The 24,113-nt window shown below is 39.1% G+C and overlaps 2 protein-coding genes across 5 annotated transcripts in view; both read left to right on the top strand.

The window, feature by feature from the left end:
• The window catches only part of moody (G-protein coupled receptor moody), a 59,687-nt gene extending 47,001 nt beyond the window's left edge, over positions 1-12,686 (top strand). For 2 of the 3 annotated variants that reach the window (XM_069503842.1, XM_069503843.1), the window contains 5 exons: positions 4,282-4,409; positions 6,606-6,759; positions 8,547-8,773; positions 9,118-9,261; positions 10,856-12,686. In XM_069503842.1, the coding sequence (XP_069359943.1) occupies positions 4,282-4,409; positions 6,606-6,759; positions 8,547-8,773; positions 9,118-9,261; positions 10,856-11,097 (895 nt within the window). In that variant the 3' untranslated portion in view covers positions 11,098-12,686. Of the gene's footprint in view, positions 1-4,281; positions 4,410-6,605; positions 6,760-8,546; positions 8,774-9,117; positions 9,344-10,853 lie in introns of all 3 variants that reach the window. The other variant, XM_069503844.1, reaches the window with a different exon arrangement.
• Positions 12,687-13,750: 1,064 nt separating this feature from the next.
• Positions 13,751-22,834, top strand: Nab2 (Nuclear polyadenosine RNA-binding 2). Of its 2 annotated transcripts, none has more exons than XM_069503890.1 (13): positions 13,751-14,010; positions 14,212-14,254; positions 14,565-14,732; positions 14,822-15,501; positions 15,861-16,105; positions 16,715-16,861; positions 17,168-17,306; positions 18,047-18,234; positions 18,617-18,742; positions 19,088-19,488; positions 20,101-20,328; positions 21,685-21,864; positions 22,606-22,834. In XM_069503890.1, the coding sequence occupies exons 1-13, from the start codon at positions 13,972-13,974 to the stop codon at positions 22,809-22,811; spliced, it is 2,790 nt and encodes a 929-aa protein (XP_069359991.1). In that variant the 5' UTR covers positions 13,751-13,971; the 3' UTR covers positions 22,812-22,834. The 2 variants fall into 2 exon arrangements, with proteins under 2 accessions (XP_069359991.1, XP_069359992.1); XM_069503891.1 differs by having other exon boundaries at positions 19,088-19,453; positions 20,096-20,328.
• Positions 22,835-24,113: the final 1,279 nt, after the last annotated feature.

Genomic DNA, 24,113 nt, shown 5'->3' on the forward strand with positions numbered 1-24,113 from the left:
ACATCGGCACGTCACCCGCACTCGCCCGCACCGGGTTAGTGCGGGGGTTGTGCGGGTGTGCGGGGCGTTACCTCCACCGAGTGTCACCTCGACCTGTCTCTTTCATCTAGTTTCAAATCAATTGGTGGACAGACGTGATAGAAAATAGAAACAATGGATCGCTATTATTCTGTCAGTGAATGAGAATATTATTGAATATGCACGAACGAATAGTCTTTCGTAAATATTGCGAACGCTTTGAATATTTCGTTACAAAATTGATACGAAGACCAACAAGTGTATGAACTTTGCCTTTGTTCTTTCTCAACAAATTAGTCTGCGGTTGAAACAGACGCCTTCGATATTGGAATTGAAATATTTTAACTGAAACGTCTCTGCATATTTCAACACCAACGAGTAATTCAATTTCAGGTAACTTTATAGTGACGTCATAGACAGATTTATAAAAATAGACTTTGTGAGAACAACAATAGGATAGAAAATTGTGCAAAACGTCGCGCCAATTTGTGCAAATGCATGTGAAAAAAACCGGCCAAGTGCGAGTCAGGCTCGCGCAACATGGGGTTCCGTACTACAGTCGTATTTTTTCGACGTTTTGCACGACGAATCAAAACCGGTTATGCATAAAAATATATAAAAATCTGTTTTAGAATGTACAGATAAAGAAAGGCCTTTCATATGATACCCCACTTGGTACAGTAATCTTACTTTGAAAGTTGAAAATACTAATTATTTGTTCATGAACACGTTTTTTTTTGTGGTGTAACCACAAATTTATGGTTTTCAGATAATAAGATATATAAGACCTACCTACACCTGGCAAATTTATGATTCTAGGTCACAACGGGAAGTACCCTATAGGTTTCTTGACAGACACGACAGACAGACCGGCTGACAGACAACAAAGTTCCTTTTTTCCATTTCATGTATGGAACCCTAAAAATTACCCAAAGTCAATTTATGCAAGACACAGGTGTTGAGAATATGATTTTATATTTGAGATGAAATCGTGTATGAAATATGTTTGGGTTTGTCTTACCTTTTTATTTGCGCTTTCCAGTTTTTATGGTTCCGTACCTCAAAAGGGAAAAAGGAACCCTTATAAGGAGTTATGCGCCTTTTAAACAATTAATGTCTTTTCAACGTGAGGAAACTTACACCCTACCTGAATGCTCTCCATAGTGATCTCATAGTTGTGCAAATTCGTACTTGGCCAGCGTGGTGGACTGTGGCCAAATCCTTCTCATTTTAAGAAGAGCCCGTGCTTAATAATGGGCGGATTATGGGTTGATGATGATGAAAGTGACGTATGTGTAGGTAGATAAACAATAGGTACGAGGCAGAAAGTAATGTACATCGGCCTTTACAATGACATTTCGGCTTTGTAGAGCGTTGTCTCTGTCACTCATACCTATATGACGTTTTGTCGGTCTCAACGACAGACACAATGCTCTACAAATCTGCTATCTCCTTCTAAAGGTCGATGTACATTATTTTCTGCTGCGTACTGTAGTAGGTACCTTCAAATGACTCCATGCAGCTGCTGAAAGAAGAACATAATTTATTATGCAATTTAGAGCTAGCTTTAATAGTACTTAACCCTGTATAAAATAGACATTAAGGCCACGAGATAAGACATAAATACTAACTAGATTAAAGTGTTAAACTATCAAAGCTAGAAATAGTTGTGAGCGAAAGCGCAGGTGTTATTTATCTTGAAGTTCTCGAATTGTATAATCTCAGCTCAGAGACCAATGATATTAGAAGAAAAAGAGGTAGATAGGTTACTTGTATCAAATTCGATGTTTATTAATGGCACGCTGCGTCAGCGCCGAAAGACTCAACACACATAAACGCATAGATAGTATTTTAACCTCACACAACAGAGAGTAAAGGACGGTGAACTAATAACCTCAGCTTCAGTTGCGCACGAAAAAGAGACGGTTATATTTTGCACTACCTCGTCCTGCACAGAAGAGTGGAAGAAGGACGGATATATGCCTAATAATGCGAGCGTAAAAGAGACGGGACGAGACGGTATACTAGAAACTCCAAAGAAAAAAAAAACCGTAAAGTCTTTTCGGCTAATGCCGATTTATGCCTACACTGTAGTTGTATAGTAAAATAAAACCTTATACTGTGGTATTTAATATATTACGAACTAGCTTTTTCCCGCGGTTCCGCTCGATTTTAGGGTTCCGTGCCCAAGGGGTGCCAACGGGACCCTATTACTAAGCCTCCGCTGTCTGTACGTCCATCTGTCAGCGGGCTGTATCTCGTAAGCCGTAATAAGTAGACAGTTGAAATTTTCACAGAATGTATTTCTATTGCCGCTTTAACAAAAATAATAAAAATTAAATTAAATTAAATCCTTCCCTAAAACAGGAAATATGCACACTATTTGAATTGTCAATACTCAGAAGAGACCTATCTGTTTATTTTATATTCTTTGATCGGAAACTTTAAAATACGTACAACGATAACTTGATACGTACTTATGGCATATGACATAAGGTCGAAATTGCAATGAGTTGCATTTTACACGAACGTGCACGAGTTTGTTATTGTTAAATAAGTGAAAAATACGAATTATATAAAAGAAATAGTTTTACTTACGAATGAAATGTGATTCCTTGACTTTTGGAAACCTTGCTTGTGTAGTTTGTGCAGAATCTCATCACACACGACGGCATTTTCGGTTGTTTTGGGAGACGAAAACAAAATACACATTACTATCAACCACGTCGTCGTTAGCGCGACGACAGCGGGCGACTGAGCTCAGGTTTGCTAATTAGCTTAGTTTTAACGTGCCACTTGCGGTCCGCGTATAACGTATCTACCTATTTTCTTCTAATATCATTGTCAGAGACTTGGACAGTTGCAGAATAATTAGTACTTATCATTCTTGTATTTCAGATTTCAGCCTGTTAGTGATTAATCTACACTAATCTACACTTATCTACACTTATCTACACTTATCTACACTTATCTACACTTATATATATATATATTATATATCTACACTAATATTATAAAGAGGAAAACTTTGTTTGTTTGTTTGTTTGTTTGTTTGTTTGTTTGTTTGTTTGTTTGTTTGTTTGTTTGTACTGAATAGGCTCAAAAACTACTGGACCGATTTTAAAAATTCTTTCACCATTCGAAAGCTACATTATCCACGAGTAACATAGGCTATATTTTATTTTGGAAAAAAATAGGGTTCCGTAAGATATTTGGGTTTTTCGGACACAAGGTGTAAAAAATCAACCAGAAAAGTTACTTATTTTGCGTACGCTGCCTAAACTATAAAAGATAGAACCATAAAATGTTCTAATTAATTGTAGATCTTATAAATATCTACAAAAAAGTCCGCGACACACTATACCCATCTATGTCGAGTGAGGCACAGCAACCATTTTTTTATTTAAAAATCTTGAATTTTTTTTGGACTACATTTAACCGCGTTTATTTTACTCATGCTATTAATCCTTATCAAAATAAATGATTTCATCACTAAGAACAGTTTATGGAGATAATATTTGGTCTTTGAATGATTAAAATTGGACGTTTGGTTTTGAAGTTATGGCGAAATTAAAATATTACGATTTCTGCTGCACGGCCCGTTGTATTATTATATAAAGAGGTAATGTCGTTAAGTTTGTTTGTAGGGGGTAATCTTTAGAACTACTGAACCGATTTTAAAAATTCTTTCACCAGTAGAAAGCTACATTATTCCTGAGTGACATAGGCTATACGGGATCTTTAAAAACCTAAATCTACGCGGGCGAAGCCGCGGGGATCAGCTAGTCTCCAATATTTTGATAGGCTATTTACTTACTTTATTTACTTTTGACTACCTCCCTGGCGCAGTGGTGAACGCCACGGTTTTATTAGCGGGAGGGCCCGGGTTTGATTACCGGTAGGGGAAATCAGGAATTTTCTAATTTTAATTTTAATTTCTAAATTTTCTCTGGTCTGGTATGGTGGGAGGCTTTGGTCGTGGCTAGAAAAGCCGGTTCGGTACGATCGATGCTGTGTAGAAACTAGAAACCGACCAGGGATATAGGTTTAATGAAACTACCATACTCCTTCCAAGTTAACCCGCTTCCATCTTAGACTGCATCATCACTTTCCATTTCCACGCGGACGAAGTCGCGGGCATCACCTAGTTAAAAATTAAAAAAATTCAAATGACGGCGGTACACTCTGTGAAATACAGGGTGCAAATGACCTGATAGTCCTATAGATTACCGAGTTATACTTAGTGACATTTTTACTTTTCAGGTACATAATGATAGCCCACCACAGCTGGTACGCGAGGGTGTACCGCAAACACAACATAGCGCTCATGATCGTCTTCTCGTGGATGTTCTCGTACGGGATGCAGATACCGACCCTCATTGGAGTATGGGGTATGTACCTTTTTTACTGGCAGTGATAGCCTAGTGCTTACGACGTCCGCCTCTTATTCGGGAGGTCGGGAGTTCGATCCCGGACACGCACCTCTAACCACACGAGTAGATATCCCTAGAATATCTACTCGTGTGCCTCTAACTTTAATGTGCGTTTTAAGCAATTAAATATCATTTTTTACCCTATAGGTTTCTTGACAGACATGAAAGATAGACAGCCAACGAAGTGATCCTATCAGGGTTCCTGTTACCTTTTGAAGTATGGAAACCTAAAAAATGTGATTATGTGGTGAATAAGGCGCAAAAAAGCTTTGCACAACTTAAAAAAACGGGCCGAATTGAGAACCCCCTTCTATTTGGAAGTCGGTTAAAAATAAGCTTAGCTGTTAAATAAATCAATGAACACGTATCCTAGACTATAAAAATGATAAAGAGAAACATTAAATTTAAAGACGAAATCATAAAGATAAGCTCCGTTTGAGTATACAGTTAGTTTTATCAAACATAAACCGTTTTGCATTCAACGTAAGATTACAAAGGTTTATCCCTTGTAGCTTGGGGGTATTGTAATAATTACGAACACAACAACAAAAATAATATGAGTAGGTGTAGATGCATGTTAATAGTCATTTTAATAGTCTAGTCTTTAATTACATTTTCATAGATAGAAGTCTGTTCTTAAGGTGGTTTCACACCAGCGAAGCGAGGTCTGGAGTGGTTTCAGAGGCGGATTAAATGTCGAGAGCTCCCTAGGCAAGCCTCTCATAGGCGCCCCTCTTTTATATCATGATCTGATACTTAGATCAGATAGTTTTTAAAGTAAGAGACCTGAAGAGGCATGAGAAAAAGTGACAGTGAAGAAATCTGTTGGAAGCGCTTGACTAGTCGTGGGACATAACAGGCTAGATTAAATTACACTCAGTTTTGTAATAAGACAACGAATAAGTAAAAACACAGTTGCTTGCAATACTTGCAGACAGAATTGAAATTACGATCAGACATAGTGTAACTACCTGCACATAACTTTATCAGATGTACTTAAGATATAACAACCGCGTTTAGGATTCCGGTCAGCTGGCTGGACCAAACTCTTTTGTTATAGGTTGAATAGGAACCTTTTATTTACTCCAATCACTCGATGTTATCGAAAAACAATAAATCATTAAGTACCTACTCACCTAGTCTGAATTTTTTTAAGTTGTTTAGTTGCTAGCCACTAAATAAATGCAATCTCAACTGAGACTTCGTCCGCATGAATTTGCGGTTCTAAAAATCCCGTGGGAACTCTTTGATTTCCCGCTATAAAAAGTAGTCGTATGTATATAGGTAGGTACGGCTCCTGGAAGCAAACTAATAAGGTATAACTATAATTCATCCACGTGAAATTCGGTTATAGTTACGTATTCCTACGGGAACATTTTAATTTTATAGGATAAAAATGTTCTAGCCTGTGTTAATTCAGGATATAAGCAATTTCCATCCCTCAGCTAAATCGGTTTAGGTAGTCGTTGTTGCGTGAAGGAGTAACAAACTTTCAAATTTTCCCAATTATAAAATTTGGTTACCCTAAATATTAGAGGGCCTATTAATCGAATAGAGCTATTAAGCTCCTAAATTACCTTTGTATTCCTTGGAGACAATATAAATTAACATTTTCTACTGATACCAGTCTGTAAGTTGAAAACGAATGGAATTGTTTAGCTTCACCCTGAGTATATGCGACAATTATTACTTACTATAAATTATTTACAGTCGTAGAATCTGAATTTGAATTCAGCGTGATACTGTTGAATTGTACCTAACTAACTAAAACAAAAACAATTAGTGGTCGCACAAAAACTGTTATAAATAATAAGGAAAACAATAAGGAAATGCCAGTAGGCTAATGATATGAAAAATTCCAAATTGACAACCTGATATTGTATTGATCTTTGACCATTTGAATTCATTTTTAGGGTTCCGTACCTCAAAAGGAAAAACAGAACCCTTATAGGAATACTTTGTTGTCTGTCTGTCTGTCTGTTTGTCTGTCTGTCTGTCGGTCTCTCAAGAAACCTACAGGGTACTTCCCGTTGACCTAGAATCATGAAATTTTCCCATTCGTTTAGGTAGGCACACGACAGAGAACTCAATAAGATTTGTGAAATTGTGAGTATTGTACCTACCAGCTTCAAAAAACGCGATTCTTATCCACAGGTAAATTCGACTACGATCAAGAACTGGGCACCTGTTCCATAGTGCCGGATGAAAACGGTCGTTCGGCGAAGACTGCACTCTTCGTTATAGCCTTCATCGTTCCTGCGATGCTCATCTTCATTTGCTACGCGAGAATCTTTTGGGTCGTCCACAGGTAAGAACTACTTAAGCCCTGATCAACTTCTTAAGCCCTGGTCACAGTTCACACACAACGTGCAAGTTCACTTTGAGCGACTCCAGAGTATCTCCGAGAGATTGTTATACAAAAAACTGTACGAAAGCATTCACACTGTCTGCAGCGTGACGTGCTCGTATAGTTACCTTCCCTTATTCACTAAATCGAGATAACATACGACGCTCTTTCTTGCACCATTGTATAGAAGTGATAAGGACGCACTATTATTGTAGTTGATCAGTGGGTATGTGATCATTCCCTAAAAATGTAAGAGTGTGTTTATATTGCTCACTATTCACAATACCTTAAAGGTTCCTAACTTTTGCTCGCTAAGCTTCTTCTATTTTAGTCCAAGCAAACCAACATTTCACCACTATTCACGACTGTTCTCGTGTTCAAGAGAGTAGGGAGGCATAAGCTGCATTTAACGACTTTGGCTATAAAATAAACGACAGATCATTCGCAAAAATTGCAAGTCGTTAGCCACGCCATAATCAAATTGAAATACTTTGAAACTTCTTAATGGAACTCGAAGAATCGTAAGAGAGTGTTGAACGGAAACTTGGAAATGTGCTTTTAAAATACTTAGTCTGTCTTACCCATAAAAAGATATGTTAGGGCTTTCAAGTGCTTAGGAATTTAGCTCAACTAATGAGTTTTAAATACTTTGGTTTACTCAATTCTTACTTCAAGGTTCAAAGGTACACAGGGTGAATGTTTAATGCTCTGAAGCGCGTAACCTTATCTTTATGGCAAGAACAAATAGGGAGCTGACATTTTTATTCTATATTTGGTTTTACGGGACTATAAAATTGTATACCTTCATATCTATGGGGGTCAGGCGACAAATGCCTATTTGGTGGTCAAATAAAAAAGGTTTCTGAACATTGAAACATTTTTGGTACCTACGTTTTAGTGGAGTTTTTATTAGGATACTTTTACGAGACCGGCTAACAGGCACAGTGATTCTCTGACTTCTAATTTCACAGGCGTAGGTTTAATAGAGGAGGAAACCATAAAACGGATCAGTAACCAACCATTGCTACGCTACGTCTTCAGCAATTGGTTTTACGCGACCAATCTTATCACTGGGCACTATCTCTGACCAGTTGTTTTTGGGACAAACTTGATTTAGCTAAACCGACTACTCTTTTGATAAGGGATAACGTTAAGTAGATACATTGAAATATCATCATGATGATAATATATCAATACAAGGTACATAGGTACCTACCTACTGCAGTAGGCAGGTATATCCTTTTGTCCTACTAATATTATTATAAATACACAAGTGTGTTTTTATCTCACGTACAACTCTGTCTAAGTGCGGAAAAGAATCCCAGAATAAAGAAGTGTGTTTGTTTGTTGGTTTTTCCTTCGATCACGCCGCAATCCTTTGTGACGTTATTGCAGCACAAAATATGTTGCTGCCGCAACGGATCGACATGAGTTTTTGCATAGATATAATTTAAGATCTGAAGAGTAACAATATGTGCTACTTTTCAATCCTGAAAATTAAAGAACTTTCACAGGATTTTTAGAAAACCTGAATCCACGTTGTAATAATAACAGCAAAAGTAGACTCTTTTATGCCATTTTGAAATCCAAAGGTAATTAATTAAGTACGTAGAAAGATGAATGTGCTGATGCTTCACAACCTCTCGCACTGCCAAGGGTCACTAGTAGAGATCTCTCATAAAGATAAGTGCTTCTCTGTCCACTTTTACTCTCTTTTTCAATGTTTTTGTATACTTTTCCTTCCACAGTTCAGAGCAAAGGATGCGTGAGCATCAACGCTCGCAACATAACATCCCTGGGGCCCTCAACAACGGCAGCGACAAGCGTTCCACGATCAAGGATACGAGAGAAACCAAAGCACGTCGCAATGAATGGAGAATAACGAAGATGGTGCTGGCCATCTTCCTCTCATTCCTAGTTTGCTACCTGCCCATCACTATCGCGAAAGTCGCTGATAGTCACGTACATTACCCTGGTAAGATATGTCTGTGTTCTCTAATCTGTGGTTGGTCTCATTGCCCCTGATCCATATCCCCCGTTCCCCTACAGACGAGCTATGCAATGTCCTCTCCCCTTGGCAAAACTTGGCCTATAATCCCTGCTGATATTATAAGTGCGAAAGGGTGTATGTCTATCTGACTGCCTGTTTCTATGTCTATCTGTTTGTTTAGCCGATTTTGACAAAATTTTATCTCGGAAAATCAAAGTGTTCCCATGGGTCTTACCTTACCTACACCTAAGTCCACGCGGATGAAGTCGCAAGCATCATCCAGTAGTTAATAAAGGAGAGGTAATAACCTTTTTTCCAATCTGTTGCAGTATTCCACATAGCCGGGTACCTCCTCCTGTACGCGAGCGCATGCGTGAACCCAATCATCTACGTGATAATGAACGCGCAGTACCGCGCAGCCTACGCAGCCGCCCTCTGCTGTCCTCTGTCGCGGCTGTCGGGCCTCACCAGCGGTGCGTATCCATCATCGCCCGCATGCAACATCAAGAGACCGGAGCGCACCTCTGCGTTCGCCTCCTATATCAGAACTTGAAGGTATCATTGCATGGTATCCTGTCCTGCTTTGTGATGTCGTGCTTTTTGGGCTACAGGTGACTTTGGTGTTTTTGCTTCTACCGATTGCTACTCACTTATTTTAGTTGGTGTAAGATTCTGTGTTCTTCTCCTTATTGTTGTGTTGCTTTTAGGCCATAACTTTTTTGGAGATTCAGATGTCTTTGGTTATTATGCTTTAAACTTATAATTGAACTAGCTTATGATCGCGGCTTTGTCCGCGTGGACTTCATAAATTTCAAACCCTCATTGAATCCACTTAGGGGTAGAATTTAGAAAAATCCTCTCTTAATGGATACCTACTCTTTACAAAGAAGACACCCTCCAAATTTCATGTTCATGGGACCAATGGTTTAGGCAGTGCATTTTAACTGGTGCAACCCTCGTAGTTTGGAGCATGAGCTGGTTGACGCGACGCGTCTAGATCAGAACTGATTGATTAAGTTTAGGACGCTATTCACTATTTAGCGGTACTCAGTAGGTACATATCTACTCATCATCGCCCGCATTAAGAGTCTAAAGTGCACCTCTGCATCCGCCTTAGGAGGTGGATGCAGAGGTGCACTTTAGACTCCTTTAGTAAATCAGAACTTGAAGGTATCATTGCTTGGTATCCTGTTCTGCTTTGTGATGTCCTGCTTTTAGGCCAGTTTTTGTTTTTGGGCAATACGGGGTATTGGTGCTTTTGCTTGGGTATCGGTGGCTGCTCACTTATTTCAGTTGGTGTACCCCACGTGTAGTTTTTTAACCCGTTCGGGGTTCCTTCATTCATGAACTGGTTGACGCGATGCGTCCATATCTAAACTGGCTGACTAAGTTCGGCAAGCTATTCGGTCTTTAGAGGTACCCAGTACCGCTATTTTTTGGAATATAACTTTGGGTATTGGTAGGGCTTCAATTGATAGTCTTCATTGATTGTGAGTTTAGCTTGTAGCTGATAGTATGAAATCAATTATTATAGTATCTGGACTTTGTTGTGGCTGTGAAATTCATTACATTACATTTCATCCGTTTCTTTAATTTTCTCTGTGCATTCCTAATACTTATCATTTTTGTTCAGATGGCGAAGGATTTTTTCTATTCCCCATGATCTGTAAAATGTTTCTCAATAACTGGATTCACACTAAATAGCATTCTCGCGAGGAATAGATATAACTATTAGGTGCGGCAGTGGTTAGTGTGTATATGCATCGACCGAGGCAAAATACGCTCATGGTGGCACGCCCATGTACTTACTAGCTGCGCTGCCGGGCAAAGCAAAACATTCCTTCCAATAACTCAGGAGGCTACTGCGGTACTGGAGCGGTGCGGAAGAGTGACAGTTGTCTCAAGTTGTCGAATCACTAATTTCTCAAGTCTCGCGTCACGTCATCGCACCACTCCACTAAAACAGGAACCTACTCAGTTATAAGCTATGCCTATAGTTAACTTTAAAAACACCATACTAATTTGTTCCATTGTACTTGAATAACTAGTCACCCATTTCCTTTAGAGAAATGGAACGAGCGTCACGGGTACAGCTTCAGCAACACACGAACGGTGCTAAGCCAAGTGTCGCTAGCGGACTCCAGGGCAGACCCTCGGGGCTCCCTTCCCTCTCCAAGGTAGACATCTACCCCGGATCCAGGCCGAGCTCCAGCTTCGGGCCCAGAAACGAGACGGTTACCAGCGGGTTGGGATCGAGAGGAACCTTGATTAAGATGACGAGATTCGAAATAGACCAAAAACGCTCTTAGTCTGTCGCTTTTTAGCTAGACAACCAAAGATAAATAATAATTTATTATTAAGTTTTTTTAATGTAGGTACTCAAGTGTCCTGTGAATTGTGTGTTTAGAAATAAAGTCTTAATTTTATATACCTGCTTATATAGGTAATGATAAAATTCACTGCGAAATTTCAACTGCCTTAAAATATACATGGTGTAGGGTATTGAAGTCAAAGTCATTCTGACTGAACCGACTTCAATAAAGGAAGAATTTCTTCAGTATTAAAAAAGTACGTATCCGTCCAGCTAAAAAGCGACACACAGGCTATAGCTTTACTAGCTTTTGTATATAGTTAGGTGCCTATTTATGATACTGTAATTTTTAAACATAAGGCAAAAATGGTTGTTTATAAAATGAAGACATATTAATAGTTTGCGCTCGAATTTTAATCTATTTGGAGTTGAATAAGACAGTTACCACCATTTTTAACCACCTAAGATACATTCCAAACGTAGTTTGTATTAATAATTGTATATTTGTACATTCCAGTACCTATTTGTATTATTTACCTACCTAATTATTATTTATGTTTTGCAAAAGTTTTAATTTAGTTAACGACCAAAGAATATTGATAGATAATGTGAATTTTATCGAATCAATTTTCAATTACAAAACATAACATTTTCGATCACGATTAAAACCTGTCTGTAATTTCGAAATAACTACCACAAATATTAAGCTCATAATATGGTTATTTGAACGGTACGATAACTGAATCACACGTTTAAAAAAAATTGTTTGCTATCTGTCTGTCAGTTTGAACGGGCTAATCTTCGGAACGGCTGAACCTATTTTGACGGGACTTTCACAGACAAGTAGAGGGTAAACCAAGGAGTAACATTAAGCTACTTTATAACCGCCTTTCAAAAAAGAGTTGCGTATTTCTACCTATGTACACCGAAATCTCCGAGATTTCTGAACCAATTTGCGTATAATTTTTTGATCGATAGAGAAACTTTGCGACACTGTCCCTTAAAAATTTGGATTCCAACTCCTTAATCCTGATGTTGCAGGGGACCTTACCATCAAAACTTATGGGATTTAAAAACTGTCGGTTATAAATTGATATTGGAGGTAGGTACCTACCAAGTAAAGACTTTATCGTTGAATTCTAAGACCCAACTCCTCATCCCTGATGCTGTAAGGAATCGCATTCCTAAATCGTGGTGGGTGATCCCACAAGATTTTTAAAGAATCATCCGTTTAAAAGTTTTTACGAAACCAAGCACCAAGGACGAACTACTAGGGATAGGCTGGGTAGGTACTTTTTGTCCTGGAAAATTAAATCAGCGAGTATCAGCTAGTGTAGGTATATAATATTAATATAATTAAATAAATTTTTAATTAAATAACATGTTGTGAACCTTTAAAATATTTTTATTGAATTGAAATGTTGTAATATTTACTATACAATGCCATATTAGTTTTTAAGAAATGGATTTTTTAATGTAATTGAGGGATATTATTGTAATTATTTATTTGTTCTTATCTACTTAGCGATAAATTTTACCCATCTGGAGATTGTTAGTTTGCAATAAAATATACCTACATACTGTGAAGTGCATTGTTTTACTGTCGTCATTGCCTTAACCGAATCCTTTCATGGAAAAAAAACTTTTTCTCGACTTCATGGGCTAAGTACCTACCTACCTGGCTAATGGAATTTTACCTGTCAATTTGACTGAAATCCTCTGGTACTATTCAGAAATAGTCTGAGAAACGTCTGTTTCCAAGATGCAAACTATCCTGCTACATAAGCTCAGATGCTAACTGGTATAAAAGCCTATATCAATGCCTATGTCTATAGGCTTTTATCCCAGAAAATCGTAGTTCTCACGGGATTTTCAGAAACCTAAATAATATAATATGCAGACGAAGCTGTGGGTATCGCAACTAGCACTTCGTTGTCTGTCTGTCTGTCTAAACCTATAGGGTACTTCCCGTTGACCTACAATCATGAAATTCAGCAGGTAGTTAGTAAAGGAATAAATCCGCAAACCGTGAATTTGTGGTTACATCAATTGTGTTTGGTTGTGTTTCCAAGTTCATGATCAAATAATAATTAGAATTTTCGACTTTCAAAGTAAGATTAATACTTATACCAAATGGGGTACTTACCTATCATATGAAAGAGCTTTACCCTTACACTCTAAAACAGATTTCTTTTTTATGCATACCTAATGATTATTGATGTATCGTGCAAAATGTCGTAAAAACACAATTGTAGTAGGTAAGGAACCCTCGGTGCGCGAGTCTGATTCGCTCTTGGCTGGTTTTTTGGTACGATGGGTATAATTGCCTGGCTTGCACAGTCGAGGGACAGTATTAAAGGTAAGTTTTGTCAGTCCAAATAAATCGCTTACAACTGCATTAAACAACGCACGCGAGGGACTAGAAGTACCCAATACAACAAGTCTCTCGAATAGCAGAGGACATTGATAGACCGGACCGCACAAAAGTACATCAAATTACATACAGGGGAGTCCTCGAAAAAAAAAGAATGTTTACAATGTTACCCGTGACGACTGCAGCACAGAGCACAGTGTAAGAAATTGTTTCTAAACGTATGTCAATTTGTCAAAGTCAGCTGGCATTTGACAATTTATTGACAGTTGTCAAAAATTTAGCATGGCTGCCGTTCTGCTGCCGTGCCGTTGCATTCAGTTGAATTTAACCAATATTAGTTATCCAATATTATGTCTTTTTGTGCTATTTATTAAAAGCTCATTAAAAATGTTTTCTTGTTATAAAAATAGTTAATGCGTAGTAATTTAGTTTTGTTGTGGTGTGTGTATTCTAAGGTGTATTAGGCTAGGAATCGTTTGCTACATAACTTTAGCAAAAATGGATGTTGTCGGCAGCGAAATAGGCCAAAAGATGAGGGTGAATATTGATAAATATTTAATATTTTACTAATTTTTTGATAACTATAGACGACGAACTTCTTGTTTTAGATGTTACTAAAACGGCATCTCTCTTGGCTAAGAAAAAAGTCCAACTACAACCATAGTTATGAATATTCTCCAAGTATGTACTTTACTCTAAAGCTTCCTCTCTTTATTGACTTTACTTAACTGTTTTCAGTCAGCCATCAAGGCCAAGCTGACTGAATTGGGGTGCTATGTTGGTAAGTTATTAATTCCTTTTGTACATTGATTTCATTAATCCTCGAACTAAATAAAATGGAATTAAATAAACGATAGCTGGAACTACTTATAATTATGTCTAATAGTTATTACTATGGTGTCAGTGCATTAGAGCAAAATTCAATTTCAAATAAACACCTAATAAGGATAAAAAGGTTTTGTTAGTCAATTGAATACTTAAAGAGGCTCTATTTGTTAGCATTATGATCCAGTAGTTAAACTATCATTCATATAGTTTTTTCATTTGGACATATGGAATATAGTTCTATAATATACATAATAATTGACCAGATGATGAGCTCCCCGACTATGTGATGGTGATGGTGGCCAACAAGCGCACCAGAGCACAGATGGAAGATGACTTGCAGCTGTTCCTCGGAGACAACACAGAGCTGTTTGTGAACTGGCTGCATCAGGTGTTGAAGAAGCTCCAAGAGGTCACTGTTACTACACCAATAAGTAAGTATAAACTACAAACAAACTGAGCTCTAGATCTTTATAAGAATTCATTAGTTAACTCTCAAATTCTATGTAATTCTTTACTTTAGAGGCTGATGTTGAAAAACCGAAAGAGAGATCTGTCTCAAAAGATAGGAAAGTTAAAGAAAAGAAAGACAAAGACAAATCAAAAAAGAGTGACTCTGCAAAAAAGGCAAAGAAGAAGGAGAAAGAAAAAGACAAGGCTCGTAAAAAAGTAGAAAAGAAATCACACAAGAGTAAGAAAAAAAGTAAACATCATGAAATGATTCGACCTAATGTGCCACCTTTACTGATGAATATGGAGAAGGAATCTGAACCATCTATTACGGATGTGTTTGCTGGACAGATTTTGAAGAACCATGGGGTTTTGCTTGAGTCATACAAAGAAGACCCGAAGCAAGTAGAGACTAAAGCAGTTTTTGAGGAACTGAAAAGACCAATTATCCCTATTATTGATCCTGCAACCATATCACAGCCTGAGACATCAGAGAATAATCGAAATACTATTGAAAATATTGATAAGAATACTGAAAATATAAATGAAAATACTGAAAATATTATTAAAACTACACAAACAGAAGTGAGAGATGAGCAAATAAAGGAAATAAATCAGATAGAAGCAAAAATACAAGGCCTGAAACAGAAGTTGGCTGAACAGTTGGATTCAATGTCGGATGATGAAGACTTCTTGACTATAAGGACAGAGGCAGAAGAACTTATGAATGATTTTGCTGAAGATGTAATGCAAGTAAGTGTCGAATTTTGGAGAATGATCTAAAATTGTCCTGTAATTATGGATGGCGAAAGCTTTGGATAATTAGTACCGCAAATATGTCTATAATTTTAACATACCTATTTTATAGTGCATACTATATTTGTTGTACATATACTTTATTTGATAAAAAATGTTTAATTATTGGATGAGTTTTTAGTGGAAATGTTGAAATCGGGTTTTTGTTGGTCAGGTATTCATTATGTACTAAAATATTAAGTGCCAATGGCACATATCATTTTCTTGCAAGCGCTATATACTTAGTAAGATGTCTGCAACTCCCTTTTGGTTACTCAGAAAGAGAGAAAACTTAAACTCTCAATTTGTTGTTTCAGGAAATATCGCAACCACCACCAATAACACCTCCCCTACAACCCCAAAAATCCCCAACACCCCCTCCCAAAATTTTGGACCCAATTCAAAAGCCCACAGAAATATCCAAAGAACCAGAAACCCTACCACAAATAGAACTGAACCTACCCAAAAGACCGATCCGCGAAAGGCTCGGTGCGCGCGAAATGCCAAAGGTTCAAGAATTAAAGGAAAAAGAGACAACTAAAAAACCAGAGAGTCCTGAAAGGTTGTTAATTACAAACTCCTTTAAGGTAGTAAGAGAAGATGCCTTTTTATAGTTCTTAGACTTTGAGACTGACTTGCAACACTAATGTTATAAATTATGACTTTTTTATAGGATTTATAGAATTACAACTTTTTGGCTACAGTTCAAATTAAAGAGTTGTGACGGGATTTTTAAACAACTTAAATTTAGGAGGACCAAGTCGCGGCTTGTCTAGCGCCGTAGTTTGGCAGCCACGGTGTGACGATCGTCACTTCTGTTTGGCTAACACTCTCGCTATTGGCGAGAATATACTGTTGCTTCAAGAAAATTTACCATAAATTCAGCTAATCACAACAATCGCGAATGTTGCAATGCGATGAACACAATTTCCGTGCTACTTTGAATTGGGAACATCAGTACCCTTATTATAAATGCGAAAGTGTGTTTGTTTGTTGGTTCGTCCTTCAATCACGTCGCAACGCTGCAACGGATTGACGTGATTTTTTGCATATAAAGACCTGAAGTTCCCACGGGATTTTAAAAAACCTAATTCCATGCGGACGAAGTCGCGGGCATCAGGTAGTACTAGAATAAAGATAAGTTTGTAATGGTGATTGCCGCTGTTTTCAGATTCACTCCAGAGAAAGAAATTGAGTTTCGACCACAAAGATCAGCAAGGAGTCGGTTGGGAACTCAGTCGGAAACGCAGAGAAGAATCTCTATGACCGAAGACAGCTCTGACAAGTGTGAGTCTAGCTCAAAAAGACTCACTTCCAAGTAAGTTCTTGTATTAGCTACTTAGCCTATGTATGTAGCTTAACCTACTTTACGGCATCACAAATCGACCACCTGATGGGCCCTTCTAATGCTGTGCACCATTTCAACACCCACAGAATATCCCAATACTTTAGCAGTCAGTTTAACTCTATGATTTAAGCCTGAGATCTATAGAGCACACTTTGACTCGGCTCTGACTTAAGATTGAGTTAAAGCCTGACAGACTTATGTGAGAGATATAGCTCTGTTTCGTTTTAACTCTATCTTAAGTCTAAGCTAAGACCTAAAAAATGCGTCCTTTTCCAGAGTGTCAGTATTAGAGAACCGTAGCGGACGGTCGACGTGCGCGTCGGTGGTGCGCGTGCGGCCGCGGCCGCGCGTGTCCGCGCCTGCTTCCAGCCTGCTCATGCGCGCCGTGGCGGACGCGCACAAGAGCCTGCTGAACGTGAGTTTACTAGTAATGGTCTGAGTGACAGTATTAGAGAACCGCAGTGGACAGTTGACGTGCGCGTCGGTGGTGCGCGTGCGGCAGCGGCCGCCTCCAGCCTGCTCATGCGCGCCGTGGCGGACACACACATGAGCCTGCTTAACGTGAGTTTATCTATAGTCCGCGACAGGCTGAGATGACCAATCGAGGTATAAGGCAGGGGGATGCCCTGCACACCCGTGCTTGCCCGCACCTGGTTAGCGCGGGGGCTGTACGGGTGTGCGGGGCGTTTCCTCCCCGATTCTCATCTCGACTTGTCATGTACTATAGTAGTGGTCTATTCCAGAGTGTCAGTACTAGAGAACCGCAGCGGACGGTCGACGTGCGCGTCAGTGGTGCACGTACGACCGCAGCCATCCGTGTCCGCGCCCGCCTCTGCTCTTCTTTTGAAGGTCCCAATATTGTAACTTAGGAGGAAAAATGGAATCTAGAAGGGCATAGCGTATTCTAAACGCGAAGCGAATCGCTTCGTATCGAAAATCCGTGAAATTTCAACTATATGCGGGTGCAGAGTGCAGGCCTTTACGATGCTTTACGGCCCAATTTCCAAACCAACGCCCAAACCAAAATCCACACGGACGAAGCCGTGGGTATCATCTAATAATATTAATATCAGCTCTTGACCTGACGTATAAATAGCGAAGGTGTCTTAAATCAGCAAAAACTTAAATAACAAAAGTTACTTTCGGTACTTGCAGATCCCGCCAAAAGTCGACCCAGAACCGCAGAAAATTAAACGCGCCCTAGTGTTACCGATGCGGAGATGTATGGAAGCTCAAAAAATCGTCATACAGGTCCCAGGTGGAGCTGACACACACTCGGACAGCCAAGGCGATACCATTAGCCTCGGCGATATGGACAGTGAAGGCGATGATAAGAGTTCCAAGTGAGTATCTATAGTACGCGACAAATCGAAATGGGGTGGGGCGGCGAAGATCTGATGATTTTTTTCAGATTCAGAGAATCATTATACTCGTAATTTCTGCATAGATTTTTTTTCAGGCTGGGCAACTATTTCACTCTTCAAGTTTATGTTATGTTAAAAAAAATTAAAAATGTTTGTCGTGTATGCATTGTGACGTCATTATTCACCTTCCGTACGGGTGACGTTAATGTTAAAAAAAAAATCTCTTTAATAATGAGTTCTAGCCAAATAAACTACCGCTATGCAAAATATCACATCATTTTATTACTACAGTCCAATACCCTATTCTGTGCTTAAAACATCATAAAACATTTTGTGGTATAAAACCGTTACATTTTTACAGGGTAGCAAGTGACATTGGTGAGAAGATAGACTTTGCACCACAAAACATCACTAAAGTCATTAAAAACACTGATTATGTACCCGGAAGTGGATCTAGTCGACAAGATGATATGATTGTGGATTCTATGTAAGTCTCTTTTTTTTATTAACTTATTTAAAAAAAAAAACGGCCAACAGCGAATCAGGCTCGCGCACCGAGGATTTCTTACTTCAGTCGTATTTTTTTGATATTTTCCTCGATAAATCAAAAACTATTATGTGTAAAAACAAATTAAAATCTGTTTTAGAATTTACAAGTAAAGGGCCCTTTCATATGATACCTCATTTGGTATAGTTATCTTACTTTGAAAATTGAAAAACTAATTATTTGTTCATGAACATTCAACGCCATTATCAATTGCGTGTAAATAAAATTCAGATAATTTCCTCAATAAGCCATAGTAAAATTAACCTTATTTTTTTACCATTACAGTACAATTCACAATACAACAGTAGGTAAAGACAAGAACACACAATTCATAGTAACAATGGATGGGTACCATCCGAATGCCTTCCTAGCAAAAAAACTCATGACCGAAGGCCTACTAGATGAGGGCGATATGAAAGACGAACCGAAAGAACCCGCAAAAACTAAGCAAAAAGAGAAAGAGATAATAATTGATACCAAAGAAACAGAAGAAGAAAAAATCGCTGTAGAAAAACCAGAAGAAGTAAAAGAGACGGTGATACCAAGCGCCCCAAAGAAAAGATTAAGCAATACAAGCGAAGAGAGCGATACGCAGGTTATAATAAACAAGGATGAAGAAAAGATAGTTGAAAAGAGAAAAAGCACAGATGTTATAGTTGAAAAGAGAAAAAGCGCAGATGTTATAGGTATGTTTTAGTTAAAATAAAACTTCTAGGCAGTGCGCTCCATCTTAGCCTGCATCATCACTTGCCACCACACCAGGTCTAAATGCAGCCAAGCGCTAGTCTATAAATTAAAAAAAAGTTATTCTTAGTCAGTCAGTCAGAGACTGTTTCACTTTATTCCATTGAGTCCGTCCATCGATCTGTTGCTACTATACTCGATGCGTGGAAAGTTAGTATAGCGCTCTCTTTGTTACGTAATCCCATACAAATGATAGAGACAAAATCTCAGTGGATGCTAACCATTTGGAGCACCAACCAATCACATACGAAACTATGTTTTCTAATTGAATTTGGAATGTTGGAAGGTTTTTGAAAACATGTTTGTGATTGGTTGGTGACTCAAAATGGCTAACACCCACTGAGATTTTTGTCCCTATCATTTGTATGGGATAACGTAACAGAGAAAGCGTTATACTAACTTCTTTCCGCGGATACAGTATAGAATGTAATTATGTTGATTGACTCAGGAGTTATAAGACAGATAGATAGACAAAGTGAAACAGACTCGAAAAGGATATTGTATGTGTTGTGTCGATTAATTTAACTTCTATTCTTTCCTATTCTATAATATAGAACCTCCGAAAGAAGTAAATGTAGAAGAAGAACAAAAGGAATCTCCGCCAGCTAAAAAGAGAAAAGCATCGCCTATAGTATTTGACGTGGGCAAGAAGGAGAAGGAAGAAACTCTTAGCAAGAGAGAAAAGGAGACAGTGAGAGAAAGAACTGTGAGTGCAAGCAGTGACAGTCACGTGACTCTGTCTACTACGGCCAGTTCGCATAAATATGATGCTATACCACCACGTATGTTGATTTTTATATTTTTATGGGAGCACGTTGGTGGCTCCTACATACAGGGTGTAACCAGAACGCTAGAAAACTAGAACTTAGCGTTATTGTTATGCTACCTGAACACAATCCAATACCAATAGCCATTTGCCTGATTTTGTAGTTTTAGTGATTTAGTATTTTTCAAACCCGCGGAATGTATAGCGTGCAAGAATCTGGTCAATGCCCCACCTACGACGCGGCATTGACTTCGAGTGACCTACTTACGAAACGTTTGTTGACCTGTAGTGTCAGTCAGATGTTATATCGTAAAGTTTTACAAAATATAGATTTTATTAATTTTTCCGGGTTTTTTTTTACGGTATCATATCAGTAATCATCAGTACTATCACCTGTCTTCGTTTTTGCCAGCGTTCTGGTTACACCCTGTATAATGTAGTTAGTCATCTGTAAAATTCAAATAATTTTACTTTACTCCGCCGTTTTCTCCGCAAGCTATAATATTGGTACCTTCAAAAAAAGAGTGAATAAGCACCTTCTGAAAAAAATTCTCGAACCAGTAGTAGCATCCCGCCGCGTCGCGTCTCTTAAGTCTTATAGTAAGCGACAAGCTGAGATGGCAATCGGAAAGGCAACGCCCCGTACACCGGCACAGCCCCCGTGCTAACCTGGTGTGGGGTGACGTGCGAATGTGCGGGGAGTCCCCCCGCCTCATACCCCGATTGTCATCTCGACCTGTCGCGGACTATAGAACAGTGCGGTTGTCACGTGGCGCTCTATCACTACTAACGTTTCTCACAGATTCGAGTTTGTCAAGATATATTTGATCATACAAAGTATTAAAAACCGGCCAAGTGCGAGTCAGGCTCGCGCAATGAGGGTTCCGTACTACAGTCGTATTTTTCGACATTTTACAGGATAATTCAAAAACTATGATGCATAAAATAAATAAAAATCTGTTTTAGAATGTACAGGTGAAGACCTTTCATATCTCACTTCAAAAGTTGATAATACTAATTATTAGTTCATGACCACAATTTAATTTTTTAGTGTGATCTAACCGTACATTCACGGTTTTCAGATTTTTCCCCAAATGACAGCTATAAGAAGTACCTACCTGCCAAATTTCATGATTCTAGGTCAACGGGAAGTACCCTGTAGGTTTCTTGACAGACAGACAGACAGACAGACAACAAAGTGATCCTATAAGGGTTCCGTTTTTCCTTTTGAGGTACGGAACCCTAAAAATGCCTAGTTTATCAAAACTGATAAGCGTAAATAGTTGATAGTACTGGTTAAGGTGATTCACTTAGCCACAGCTTTAAAACCACTTAAATTTCTTTGTGTATAGTTCGACATGTCTTTTTTTAGTATCGCTAGCGGAACGCAAGCTAGTCTGGTGCCGCGCGTTCCCGCTGTGTCGCTTCGGTTCCGCATGTGCCTTCGCGCATCCACGCTGCAAGTTCGCAGCCGCCTGTACCAGACGCGGCTGTGTGTACTCCCACTCCCCTAACGCCCTGCCCGGCCCGGCCTCCCCTGCGCCTGTTGTTGGTGAGTTATCTGGAACTGTATTCTTACCTTCCCGGCATCCGAGAAGGCAAGGATGCTCTACGAATAAGTATTAAGAGGGCTTAGACGTAGAAAGTAATAAATTGTGTATGCGGTTTGTATTCTACAGAAGTGACATGCTCACTTTGTGAGCCAACCCCTATAAATAAATTGGATTAAAAAAACTTATTCCTTGTTCATGGAGGCGAGTTAATAGAGTAGTAAGAAACCGGATGTCACGAGTTATCACTTATACCTTGTTCACGGAGACGAGCTAATCTTTCTATATATAAAAATGAATCACTAAATGTGTTGCTGATCGCAAATCTCGAGAACAGCTGAACCGATTTCGCTAATTCATTTTTCATAATATTCCTTGAAGTACGGGGATGGTTCTTACGGAGAGAATTTTTTTTAAAAAATCCTGAAAAAGAATCGACTGTAAGGCGGTACGAAGTTCGCCGGGGCAGCTAGTAGCACTACGTAGTACTATTATATATTCTGTGCTATTAGATAATACAATTTCTTATAGTTGAGTCGAGTCATAAAGTCTGTTTACGCTGGCTATACACGATTAAGTTTACCGTCAAGTTTGCAGCGGACTTGACGATAAACTTGGTCGTATATAGCCAGCGATAGTTAAGTATATTCATTTTGACAAACTGTGTTGGTCTGATAGTAATTGCGATTCAATTTCGAAGGGCCATACAAGTAAAAGCCTCAAAATATTTTTTTTCTTTCTAGCATCCCACGTAGTCCCAGCAGCCAACTACAAGTCGATATCCGCCGTAACTCTCCCCAGCATGTGCAAGTTCTACCCTGGCTGTGTGAACCCCGCCTGCCATTACTACCACCCCAAGCCGTGTCGATACGGCAAGGCGTGCGCCAACAAGCTCGAGTGTAACTTCTACCACCACGACGTCGCGCACAAGTGGAAGTACTCCGTCTAGAATATATTCACTGATCTATCCCACGCTGTTTTATTTTGTCCGAATCCTTTGGTATAGAGTATAGACTAATGCGCAATTCCGATTTCATACATGGTGACTTATAGCTGAAACTGAACAGTGGGTAACCAAGTATGTGCGAGTGGTACCGGCTGTGTCAACCCCGCCTGTCAACTCATTACTACCACCCCTAGCCGTGTCGATACGGCAATACGTGCGCTAATAAGCTCGAGTGCAACTTCTACCACCACGACGTCGCGCACAAGTGAAAGTACTTCGTCTAGAATATATTCACTGATCTATCCCACGCGGTTTTATTTTGTCCGAATCCTGACTGATGCGCAATTCCGATTTTATACATGGCGACTTATAGCTGAAACTGAACAGTAGGTAACCAAGTATGTGGGAGTGATACCCGGGCTGTGTGAACCCCGCCTGTCATTACTACCACCCCAAGCCGTGTCGATACGGCAAGGCGTGCGCCAAACAGCTCGAGTGCAAATTGTACCACCACGACCGACGACGCGCACTAGTGGAAATAGGTACTCTGTCAGATTTTCACCCGATTGGGTTGTTCACGTTGAGTCACACTCCCGTGAGTAACAAACTGACAAAAATTCCTCTTGAGTCCTAGTGTCATAGTGTGACAAGAGAAATTTTAATTTCCCGATGAGACACACCACTTCTGAATATATCTATTTAAAGTAAATTCCAATCCCATTTTGTTTTCGTCTAAAATCCTTGTTTAAATCATCAACACCCATGGTCCTTTGGAACATTAGGTACCCCTATGTAGAATCTTCCTTTCTATTACGTCTCCGACTAGGTAGGTACAGTTTATCTGTGAAGGTCAATAATATCAATTGCGCCCAATTGTATAATAGATTATTTCGGACACAGATTTCCTACTTAACCATCTAGGTATCTACCTACGTCCCGCAACGATTCATCATATAAAAATAAGATCAGGTAGGTACCAGGCAGTGGTGAGTGCTGTCGTCTTATACCTAACAGTACCACACTTAGGTACCAGTTCGATTTCTGGCAGGGGCGTTCCGGTATACGATGCCGCATAAAAACTGATTAGTAGTGGGTTTAATAACACTGCCATGCCCCTTCCAAGTTAGTTCGCTTCCACCTAAGACTGCATCATCGAGTTAGGTAGCTTACATCCCGGGGAAGGACTTAGGCAACTTTTTATCCCGGAAAATCAAAGAGTTCCCACGGGATTTTTAAAAACTCAAATCTACGCGGACGTAGTTGTAGGTATTATCTAGTCTAGTAGGTAGGTAATAAAATATTCTA

The sequence above is a fragment of the Maniola hyperantus genome, chromosome 16, assembly GCF_902806685.2.
Source record: "Maniola hyperantus chromosome 16, iAphHyp1.2, whole genome shotgun sequence".
Taxonomy (NCBI): domain Eukaryota; kingdom Metazoa; phylum Arthropoda; class Insecta; order Lepidoptera; family Nymphalidae; genus Maniola; species Maniola hyperantus.

Excerpts from the sequence above, each read along its gene's own strand:
- Nab2 (XM_069503890.1), top strand. The coding sequence starts at position 13,972 with ATGGATGTTGTCGGCAGCGAAATAGGCCAAAAGATGAGG. Across the intron at positions 14,255-14,564 it reads TGAATTGGGGTGCTATGTTG|ATGATGAGCTCCCCGACTAT; the intron begins GTAAGTTATTAA and ends ATAATTGACCAG. Across the intron at positions 15,502-15,860 it reads TTGCTGAAGATGTAATGCAA|GAAATATCGCAACCACCACC; the intron begins GTAAGTGTCGAA and ends TTGTTGTTTCAG.